Below are 11,487 nucleotides of genomic sequence, written 5' to 3' on the forward strand. Positions count from 1 at the left end.
GTCATAGGGGGGAATATGGCGATCGAGCTGCCTGTTTTCTGGCAGTGGGACATGCACCTCTGGGCATCAGCTCCACTCAGAGGGGAATGTGGAAGGACAGGGGCTGGCAGAGTCTGGGTCTCCACTGCTCTAGAGGTCCAAGAGCCCCTGAACCACAGTGAGTAAAGACACACATGGCCTTAGTGGGGATAGGGGAGGACAGGGGTGGTGCTGGGAGGAGGGCTGGACTCTAACCTAGCGGGAGGCAGTGCAGGGAAACCCGTTGTATAAAGAGACCCATGGGAGCAGTTGCGCATGTGCAGGAGGCACTGGGTCAATCATAATGTAGATTGTAAAATGGATTCTGTGATAGGAAGGGACGGCAGAAGGAAGGGAGACATTGCAAATCCAAATTTAAAAGAAGACTTCTGAAAAGAATATAACCTGTAATGTCCCCCCCACCCCACCAGACATGTAGCCCTTCCAACAGACATGAAGACCCTCCCAACAGCCATATAGCCCCAAACCTAAACATATGGCCCCTCCAGCCAGACATATAACCCCCTCCGGCCAGACATATAAAGCCCTTGGGCAGATATATAACCCTGCCCCGGAGCCATGTGGCCTCTTCCCAATAAGAACATAAAGACATGAGAAATAGGACCAGGTGTAGGCCATTCAGCCCAGCAAGCCTGCTTCACAATTCAATAAGGTCATGGCTGACCTGATTGTGGTCTTAATTCCACTTTCCTGCCTGGCCCCGTTAGAGAACAAAATCCCAGTGTTGAATATATTCAATGACTCGGCCTCCACTGCTCTCTGGGGTAGAGAATTTGAAAGATTAAGAGAGGAAATTCCTCCTCATAACTGTCTTAAATGGGTGACCCCTTATTCTGACATTATGTCCCGCAAGTCTAGATTTCTACATGAAGGGAAACATCCTCTCAGCATCCACCCTGTCAATCCCCCTCAGAATCTTAAATGTTTCAAAAGATCACATCTCAGTCTTCTAAACTCCAATGAGTATAGGCCTGACCTGCTCAACCTTCCCTCTTAAGGCAATCCCTTCATCCCAGAAATCAGCCTAATGAACTGTCTCTGAACTGCTTCCAATGCAAGTATACCCCTCCTTAAGTAAGTAGACCAAAACTGTACACAGTCCTCCAGATGTGGTCTCACTGATGTCCTGTACAGTTGCAGCAAGACTTCCCTTCATTTATATTCCATTCTCTTGTAATAAAGGCCAACATTCCATTTGCCTTTCCAGTTCCTTCCGTACCACAGCAATCTGCAGCCTCTCTCCATTCAAATAATATTCTGCTTTTCTATTATCCCTGCCAAAGTGGCAACCTCGCATTTTCCCACAGTATACTCCATCTGCCAAATTTGTGACCACTCATGTAACCACCTATATCCCTTTGCAGACTCTTTGTGTCCTCCTCACAATCTGATTTTCACCTGCCTTTGAATTATCAGCAAATTTGGTTACAATACACTCTGTTCCTTCACCCAAGTTATTAATATCAATTATAAATAGCTGTGGCCCCAGCACTGACCCCTGTGGCATTCCCCTAGTTACAGTTTGCTAACCTGAAAATAACCATTTATCCTGACTCTTTCCTGTGAGTCTTCTCTCCATACTAAAACAATACCACAACACCATGAGCTCTTGTCTTGTGCAGCAACCTTTTATGTGGCACCTTATCAAATACCTTTTAGAAATCCAAATACACCATGTCTGCTGATTGCCTCTTTATCCACCCTGCTAGTTACATCCTCAAAGAACTCTAATAAATTTGTCAAACACAGTTTCCCTTTAATAAAACCATGTCGACTCTGCCTAAATGTGTTGTGATTTTCTAAATGGCAGACATGTAGCCTCTCCTGACGTGTGGCCCCTCGATAGCCCCTCTCCTCCCAGGTCAGGTGTGCTATCCTGAGGCAGGAACTGGTCACATTACAGTGACTTGGAGATGTTGAGAGTTGTTGAAGGTGTAACAAAGGGTGTTTGACCCCATAGAGCGCGTGAAAAGAGTTTATTCTGAACACCATGCACACCTGAGCCTGCTGTTATCTGTCGGAATTTACTTTAAAAATTTTTAATTTTTAAATTTTAATTTTAATTTAACAAACTTTTGAACCTTGCCAGTATTCCTCCTGTTAGTACTCTGTTTCCACTAGTTCTGCTCCACTCTCTTCTTTACATATATTGTTCCTCTCTTCTCTCTTTCTCTCTCTCTCATCGGCCTCCCTCTTCAGGCCTTAGAAAGACAGAAGGAATACTCTGATGCCATCAGGATTGATCGGGATGAGCTCAGGGGTGAGGTTGCCATGCTGAAGGAGAGACTGAAGGTACGGACTCAGCACTGGAGACCTTCTAGGTTAGGGCCTAAGGCTCTCGGACTGTACAGCTGAATTGTGATGTGTTGATAAGCATTTGGAAGTTGCGTGGGGGTGGGCTGGGATGAGTGCAGGTTACTAAAGAGTGTGTAAAGTGCAAGAGTGCACCTGTCATTGCCTGTATCTACTCAGTTGGCCAATTATCAGCCCGTGTTACTGTTGGCCTCTGGGCCAGGGAGGGGGGCATTCAATCTAGGCTCTGACTGTCAATCGCTTTCCAGTGCAAGGAGGTGAGGATACAGGCAGACTTGACAGTGATGCCTCCTGCATTCGAGCAGCCCGCCAGCATTCTAAACATGAAGATTGGTTTGCAGGGGTGAGGTAGTGGAGGGAGACCATTACCTGTGGAAACATAGGCAATCCAAGAGTGAGGGAAGGTGAGGACTGGAGGGATGTGCCAGGGCTGGAAGGGTCTCAGTAAATACCACATGTTCATTTGTGTTGGGGAGATTATTTCCATGAGTAATGCTCACCGAAGCGAATTATCTCGAATAATTATTTTGAGTTCCGAGGTGAGGCTAACTGGCGGAAATGGCAATTCCATGTAACAACACCACCTCCGGGGGCTGCCTCTTCACCAGGGGGCCACTCCTTCACCGGTGTAGGGGGCGCCTTCACTGGGAGAGAGGAGGGGGATGGTGAGGTTGGGTCCCTTCACTGGCGGGGAAGGAGGGGGTGGCGGCAGGCGCCCCTTCTCCATTGGGCTCCTCCGTACTCTCCCTAACGGCTGTCCTTCCCTCCCATGTGTTCAAGCTGCTCTGATTAAAACAACTTTCATTCTTCACACAGATTGACTTAGCAAATTTTTAATAGTCTGGGTCCAGGCCTTTCTCTTGAATAGTGGCAACTGTGTCCAGCTTGTAGGACCATACCTGGGATAGGGGGCCCAATTCTCTCCTCACCTGATGCTTGCCTAGGGCAACTCTCACTGGACAGTGAACCCTGACAAATCAGCCGCCCACTGCTCTCTAACCCAGCAGAGCCAAAGACAGCTGTCAATCTGCTCCAGCTGTCCCAGCTCAGCTCAGTGGCCTCAGTATGGGAAGGGGCCTGGGGCCTATTCCACATCTGGTAGCAACTTGGAGGAGCCCGTGATGTAAGCACTGGATGAGCAGGTAAGCTTAGTATCTCTCCTTGCACGTCGGAGCCTGGAATGTTTGGGGCCTGTCCCACCCTGTAACCATGGTTCATTCTCTATGCCAGGCTTACGGGATGTTGACGAATGGCGAGGCTGAGCCTGTCAGGAAGGAAGGCAATGTACACACACAGGCTGCTGAGACAGGGCCTCAGGCTGCAGCCCAGCTACAGAGCTCCAGCGACGGACCCCTAGGTAAGTGAAGCATGCTCAGTTCATCTCTAATCTCAGCATCTGAAATGGCTTCTGGACAAAGGAATAAGAAAGGAAAAAGGAGAACGGGGAGGGGTCAGGTGAGGGTCAAGAGACAGTTGTGTGAAAAAAAATCATCAGAGAGCCATGAGCAGGGTTTTGCAAACTTGCACCTTAATCATTTTTTGGGATCTAACGGACCCACAGGCGAATTTGCACATTGGGGAACTGATGCAGCACAGTGTCTGCGATGGCTGAACTGATTCAATGATACACCTCATCCAGGGGAACTGATTCAGTGATGAACCTTACAGTGTCTGCTGCACAGTTTAGCTTTTTTATGGGTTTTGTTTTGTATGTGGAGGGAAAGAGATTGTATTGAAAGCTGTAACTGTTAGGGATAGGATTCCCATCCCCACCCACCCACCCAGATTAGCTCCAGATAAAGCGGATTTCACACAGGATTCCATCAGATATACTGCACAGAAACAGGCCATTCGGCCCAACCAGTCCATGCTGCTGTTTAGGCTCCACTTGAGCCTCCTCCCATCTTTCCTCATCTAAATCCATCATCATAACTCTCTATTCCCATCTCCATCAAAGTCTTGAAGGAAGGCCAGAAATTTATATAATATAAACTCAACACCACTCTGATTTTTAAAGTAAATCATTTGTTTCCAATGAGGCCCATTTGTTACTCAAGCTCAAAGTGAAGCAATGATGGAGATAAGTTTGGAATTTGAGCCCATAATTGCCCCTGCCCCCCTGCCCCCCCACAACCCAACCCCCTGAACTCTCATTGGTCTAGAGGTATGATTCTCGCTTCGGGACTTAAATGATCATGAGAGAGGTCCTGGGTTCAAATCCCAGATGAGCCCTCGTGTGTTGTCACTTGTAACCCAAACCGCCAGTTGTGTTTGTGGGGAGGCGATGGTGTAGTGGTATTGTTACTGGACTAGTAATCCAGAAACCCAGTGTAATGGTTCGACCCAGGTTCGAATCCCACCACGGCAGATGGTGGAATTTGAATTCCATAAAAACCTGGAATTAAAAGTCTAATGATGACCATGAAACCATTGTCGATTGTTGTAAAAACCCATCTGGTTCACTAATGTCCCTTAGGGAAGGAAATCTGTTGTCCTTACCTGGTCTGGCTTACATGACTGCAGACCCACAGCAATGTGGTTGACTCTTAAATGCCCTCTGAATAAGGGCAATAGGGATGGGTAATAAATGCTGGCCTAGCCAGTGATGCCCACATCCAATGAATTAAAAAAAACTCCCTATGTCATCCTACATCGACACTCTCCTCATTAAACTCTCCCAGGGCAGGTGTGGCACTGGTTATACACACATTAAAACTCCTTCTACACTGTCTCACCAAACCCTACCAGGACAGTTAATAAATATCACAATAAAGTGCCAGTTGCCAGTTTGTGGCAGATTTCTGCTGCCAATTGCGAGACAGACACTCATCCCAGCAGATTCGAGGTGCAGTTGCCCCAACAGACTTGAGAAGTGGGGTGCCCCAGCAGATTCGAGAGGCGGGGAGCCCCAGCAGACACGAGAGAGAGGCTGAGGCCCCAGCAGACACGAGAGAGAGGCTGTCACCTCAGCAGACACGAGAGAGAGGCTGAGGCCCCAGCAGACACGAGAGAGAGGCTGTCACCTCAGCAGACATGAGAGAGAGGCTGAGGCCCCAGCAGACACGAGAGAGAGGCTGTCACCTCAGCAGACACGAGAGAGAGGCCGAGGCCCCAGCAGTCATGACTAAACTTAGATCTAGTGGTGAAAAGTGCAGTGCCTGACCGCCTGCCCCCACCCAGCCCTCCTGGGATGATGCTAAACACCAAAAGTTATGTTTGTTCAACAGTAGCTTTAAACTTCAGGGCTAGGAACTTTAGAAATGCAATCAGGTGCTGAATAGTTCACATGAGGAAGGGTGTCTCTCTGACAATGAGGGAGAGCCACAGCCTGAGTATTAGTTCAAAAGAGAAGCAGGTAACAGAGTGGACAGCAGGATGGCATGGCCCTCTGGCCTGGGTAACGGGGCCATGGGGCCTTCCCGCCATGGCTGCCTGGTAGCTTGCAGAATGCAGTGCTCAGGTGCACTGCACATATCAATCTGCCTTCCATATCTAGTTAATTCTGCCAGGTCGTCAATTCTTTGAAAGGAACTTTGCCTGCAAGAGAGCAGCAGACAAGATGACGCAAGAAGGGTTCTATATTTAAAGCCAACTCTCCCAGTTCATGTGGGGAAGATCATTTTATGGCGAGTTTTCACTGATGTCCAAATGAGGGTAGGTGTGGGGCTGGAGGCGAGAGTGGCGATGAAGGGAGGGTAGGGTAGGGCAGATGTGAATCAATCCATCATTCTACATGGAACAACATCGCCATCTGTTGGCACATGTGTGCTACTGCATTAGCCCAATGTTCTCTTTTTTTTCCCTTAAGTGAGATCAAAGTGGGTCAAGGGCTAAGTGGCCTTTTAACGTGAATTACTGGCTCCTCCCCTCACCTTCTCACGGGAAATAATTGAACGGGTTTTAGGTCAAATTAAATTCTCCAACTTTGGTTATATGTTTTTTGAAGCTGAACAGAGTGTTTATTGAAGTCCCCAAATGTTTTAAAAATGACAACTAAAAGAACCAGGATGTTATAAATGCTTGGCAAATTGGAAATCTGTAGAGGAAATTCGTAATTGTGGATGGTTCACTGAGGGACACAATGTCTTCACCTCTTCCAATGGTCCTTATAGGAGAAAGCCACGAATTGCAAATGAGGAGTGAGATTTTGGAGACTGTTGGGCAAAGAGGAGTCTTGCAGAATACTGGATTTGATGAACAGATGGAGGAGACTGGGAATCGGGAGATGTTAATGGATAATGTGCAAGAGAAGGACATAACTGAGGAGTGTGAGGAACTGACTGAGAGTGAAATGCCAGCAGTGACTGTAAGAGATAATGGAGACACAGACCAGATAGAACGTACTGCAGCCAATCTTGACGATGGAGAGCAAAGTGCATGTGACACACGAAACCTTGGAGGTAAAGAGGTATCTGAGGGAATAAACAGTGCCTTGGGATCTGAAAAAGGAAAACAGAGCTGTGGTAGCAGAGAGGAGAATGAGAGTGACCTTGGTGTGAATGGGAAGCACATGCAGGAGGATATAAACCAGAATCTCGATCGTGATGAGGGGAGGCCAGGTGACATAGGGGAATCTAGTTTCCATGGAGGGATTAGGGATGAAAAGCACCCAGAAGTTGGGTATGAGTTGGATGTAGTGCATGATAACAGTGTTGGGACAGGAGCTGACAATCGAGCAATTATGGAAGAAACTCAGAAAGTAGTGCAACAAGTGGTAGAAAATGCAATAGAAATTTTGCAACAGCACACATGTGGGTATGAACTACAGGAGGCAACAAGAAATAAGGAAGCGGTCACCCAGCTGGGGGGAGGATTGGTTCAGATAAAAGGGGACAACTTGGCTGGGAAGCAGGAGAAACCTGCTGAATCTGTCCATGTTGAAGAGAAGGAGAAGGATAGGATGGTGATCAAAGAGGTGGGCACTGAGCAGGTGTACACGGAGCTCCATTCTACAGCACAGGAGACTGAAATCTGCTTAGGAAATTTTCACAGTGATGTAGCCGGGGAGAGTCGAGAAGTAGGGCAAGTGTCGACCATTGCACCAGATCGGAATGGACAATCAGGGTCAGGTGGAGAGGACATGGATTTGATGGATGGTCCAGTGCAGGATGGAGCTGAGAATGGAGAAAGAAATGATCAGGGGGCAAGTGAGCGGCCAATGGACAATGCGTCCACAGCCTCAATAGAGCTAGAGGAAGAAGTGGAGAAAATGGCAGTAAAAGCTGACATAGGGACTAGTTCACTGAAACGGACAGCCCTGCAGGAGGTGGATGTAGGTGAAGAGGTTGCTTGTCACCTGAAAGGAGCGAAAGGAATAATGGTAGAGAATGAAGTAAAGCCGTTTATTGCAAGTGGTGAAGATCCTGATTGGAGAGATGAGGTTACTGTGACAGGCAGAGTAGAAGGCTGTTTACAGGTTGGAGAAGTGAAGGACCTGGGGAAAGAAAAACTACCGGATGAAGTAGAGTCAGATCCAGCTGCAGAGCAAGGTGATGGAGCCAGTCAGGTGGTGCAGCAAGGAGAAGTAGAAGGTAAATTGGAACATGGTTATTTCCAGGAAATGACACCAACTGGAGGGGAAAATAAGATAGTGATTGAGGTTGAGAGACAGGCCGTAGAAATTGAAGGTGACATCAAGGGTTATGGGGAGGATGAGGTCAGGGGTAATGAAGAAGATGAGGAAAAAGTCAAAGACCCTGATACCGGTGAAGCCAGGAGCAATGGAGAGAATGAGGATATTGGTGACATCAAGGCCCCTGGAGATGAAAGAGAGGTCAAAGGCCTGAATGCTGATGAAGGCAAAAGCAATGAAGGGGATAAAAACAAGGAGAGTGATCATGGGCAAGGAGAGAGCAAAGTGAAAAATTCCAGAAATTATGAGGATGAGACCAAAGATTCCATTTGGGATAAGGTCAAGGGTCAGGGAGAAAAAGAGGGTAAAACTAATGACAGTGAAGGTCAAAGTGAGATTGAAGGACATGAAGAGGATAAAGTTGTGGTGCAGGTTCCAGAGGAGGTTAACAGTGAGCTCAAGGACAAGGGAGATGAAACTGAAGCCCAAGGCTCTAGTGTGAGTGAATTCAAGGGATCTGAAGAGTTGGAGGGTGAGGTCAAAGACCCCAGAGAAGAGGAGGATGAGGTCAAAGGTCCCAGAGAAGAGGAGGTTGAGGTCAAAGGTCCCAGAGAGGAGGAGGAGGAGACCAAAGGCCCACGGGAAGAGGACAATAAGGTCAAAGGTCCCAGAGAGGAGGAGGACAATGAGGTCAAAGGTCCCAGAGAGGAAGAGGAGGAGACCAAAGGCCCAAGGGAAAAGGAGGATGAGGTCAAAGACCCCAGAGAGGAGGAGGAGGATGAGGTCAAAGGTCCCAGAGAGGGGGAGGGGAAGATCAAAGGCCCTATGGAGGAGGAGGATGAGGACAAAGATCCCAGAGAGGAGGTTGGGGATGAGGTCAAAGGCACTAGAGAAGAGGAGGGTGAGGCCAAAGGTTTCAGAGAGGAGAAGGGTGAGGTCAAAGATCCCCTAGAAGAGGAGGATGAGGTCAAAGACCCCAGAGAAGAGGAGGGTGCGGTCAAAGGCCCCAGAGAGGAGGAGGGTGAGGGCAAAGGCCTAAGAGAAGAGGAGGATGAGGTTAAAGGTCCCAGAGAGGAGGAGGAGGAAGCTAAAGGCCCAAGAGAGTGGGAGATGGATGAGGTCAAAGGCCCCAGAGAGGAGGAGGGTGAGGGCAAAGGCCTAAGAGAAGAGGAGGATGAGGTTAAAGGTCCCAGAGAGGAGGAGGAGGAGGCTAAAGGCCCAAGAGAGTGGGAGATGGATGAGGTCAAAGGTCCCAGAGAGGAGGAGGGGGAGATCAAAGGCCCTATGGAGGAGGAGGATGAGGACAAAGATCCCAGAGAGGAGGCGGTGGATGAGGTCAAAGGCACCAGAGAAGAGGAGGGTGAGGCCAAAGGTTTCAGAGAGGAGAAGGGTGAGGTCAAAGATCCCCCAGAAGAGGAGGATGAGATCAAAGACCCCAGTGAAGAGGAGGGTGAGGTCAAAGGCCCCAGAGAGGAAGAGGAAGAGGCCAAAGGCCCCAGAGAGGTGGAGGGGGAGGTCAACTTTGAACCGGAAAGTGAGAAGTTGCTTTGCACCGACATTCAGGGAATTGTGCAAGAAATGGGGAAGGAGGTCAGTTTGGCTGAAGAGTCAAAAGAAGCAGTGTTTCCTGATCTCCAGACAATAGAGACCGAGAAAGAAGAAATGGAGGAAAAGACAGGGGCTGAAGAAACTGGGTGTGATTTAAGTGGGCAGGCAAGTGCTGTGATACAAGAGAGTGGTGAAGTGAACCGAGTACAAAGCAAGAGCATTGAAGAAACTAATGAGGACACACCAGAGAATAATACCGAGAACATTCATAAAGTAACAGACAACAAAGGTGAACAAGGGCCACCAACAAAAGAGGAGACTGGAATAACTGAAGAGGCAACAGCACAGGAGAGTCTGTCAGTGAGGAATGGGGAAGAAATGAGGCAAATACCAGAGACCAGTAGCAGCAATGAAGAATTTGGGGGAAATGCTCAGATGTCAGAAGGGGTTGTGAGTGACCTTGCAGAAAGTGATACAAGTGAGATATATGAATTGAACAAAGAGTCTGAGGAACTGGCACAAGAAGGTTTGCAACAAGGTCCTGTAAAGAGTGGAGCAGCCTTGGTAAATGTTATGGACCATGGAATGGTAATGCAAGATGGAAAGAGAGAGGATCCTGTAAAGGAGGAAGGAAACGTGTCTGGGATCAGCAACGGACCACAACACAAGACACAGAACTGCAAGACAGGCAAAGAAAGGGCAGATGATGCACCAGCCTCTTGGACTGGTGTGGAGGAGCAAGTGCTCAGAGGGGATGATGAGGATACTGAGGGAGGAGGTAGATTTGAGTGGGATGAAGAGATGAGTAAGATATTAGGAGATGAAACTCAGGATACGAGAGAGGCGTCCGAAGGAAAGGGAGAGGAGGATGCTGGAAGTGAGACTGAACCTCGGCCCATTGTGAGTGCAGAACCCAGTGAGCATGTAAAACCCAACAGAGATAACAGTGGGGCTGGAGTGCTAACACACCATGGGCAGGAGGAAACTTGTGATGACCAAGGGGGAAAACGTGACAAGCAGGGGGGAGAGCATGACGGGCAGGGGGAAGCATCTGATAGGGAGGCAAATGAATACACTAACAGCAGCGACCAGCAATCCAATCATAGTCAGGGGCAGCTGCAGGACGGGGGCCAGAGGGATAAGCCTGGCACAAGCATGCAGCAAGGCAGTACCGGGGATGCAGATGAAGAAATGGTGCAAAGAGCAGCAATGGCTGAGGCAGGGAAGGATGGAAAGAGAAAAAGCAAAAGCAAAGATGACTGTTGTCTATCATGAGGTCAACTAGCAGTCAGTAAATCGCTTAATAGAAACCAAAGTGTAGTACTGCACTGTGTCAGAAATGCTATTTTAATATAAAGTTATATATTTGTCATTTACAGTAAGATTTGGATTTGGCCATGAGCTGATATTTGCACTATACTCTGAGCCACGCTTGGATCTTCTTCACCAACTCCCACCTTCACTAGTCTTCCCCCACCCTGCATATTTTGCCTGTTCTTTCACAGTTTTCTTTACCCACAGTTGGTAGCATCCTTACATGTTCCTCATATACTGCCATTGGCAGCTTGTTTTAAGTTAATATGCTTAATGCTACATGGCTGCTGTTTGACCGAGTATTAAATAGAAGCTTGAAGCCATGGTTGTCCCTTCCAACAACTACCGTTGCTGTGCCTTAAACTTAATGGACCACATTCCATGATGCACCGAGTACATCTTGTTTAAGGAGATGTTTTGCAAATGAAGTCAATCATGCAACTGAGTTTACAAAATGCCCCCTAATTTCTCAATGGATAAAAATATTGGCCAATATGGTATTGAAGATTGGAGGGTCCCTGGATCCAGTACCTGTCTTGTGTGGAGGGCATTATTAAGGGCGCTGCAGCTGGTCCCAACACCCCTGATTAGGCAGGGGAAGTCAGCTAGGGACCCTGCTCCTGATCACTGTCCAGTGTGTTCCAGCATTAGAGAGAGGAGAGATCAGCTAGGGATCCTGCTCCTGATCACTGTCCAGTGTG

The 11,487-nt window shown here is 48.2% G+C and overlaps 1 protein-coding gene across 24 annotated transcripts in view; it reads left to right on the plus strand.

The window, feature by feature from the left end:
- The window catches only part of LOC144686419 (uncharacterized), a 130,876-nt gene extending 119,989 nt beyond the window's left edge, over window positions 1–10,887 (plus strand). For 14 of the 24 annotated variants that reach the window (XM_078551603.1, XM_078551584.1, XM_078551589.1 and 11 more), the window contains 3 exons: window positions 2,239–2,331; window positions 3,583–3,709; window positions 6,465–10,887. In XM_078551603.1, coding sequence (XP_078407729.1) covers window positions 2,239–2,331; window positions 3,583–3,709; window positions 6,465–10,747 — 4,503 coding nt within the window. In that variant the 3' untranslated portion in view covers window positions 10,748–10,887. The remainder of the gene's footprint in view (window positions 1–2,238; window positions 2,332–3,582; window positions 3,710–6,464) is intronic. The other 10 variants (XM_078551606.1, XM_078551593.1, XM_078551596.1 and 7 more) reach the window with 5 other exon arrangements.
- The last annotated feature ends 600 nt before the right edge of the window (window positions 10,888–11,487 follow it).

This window comes from Cetorhinus maximus, chromosome 11 (genome assembly GCF_964194155.1).
Source record: "Cetorhinus maximus chromosome 11, sCetMax3.hap1.1, whole genome shotgun sequence".
Lineage (NCBI taxonomy): Eukaryota > Metazoa > Chordata > Chondrichthyes > Lamniformes > Cetorhinidae > Cetorhinus > Cetorhinus maximus.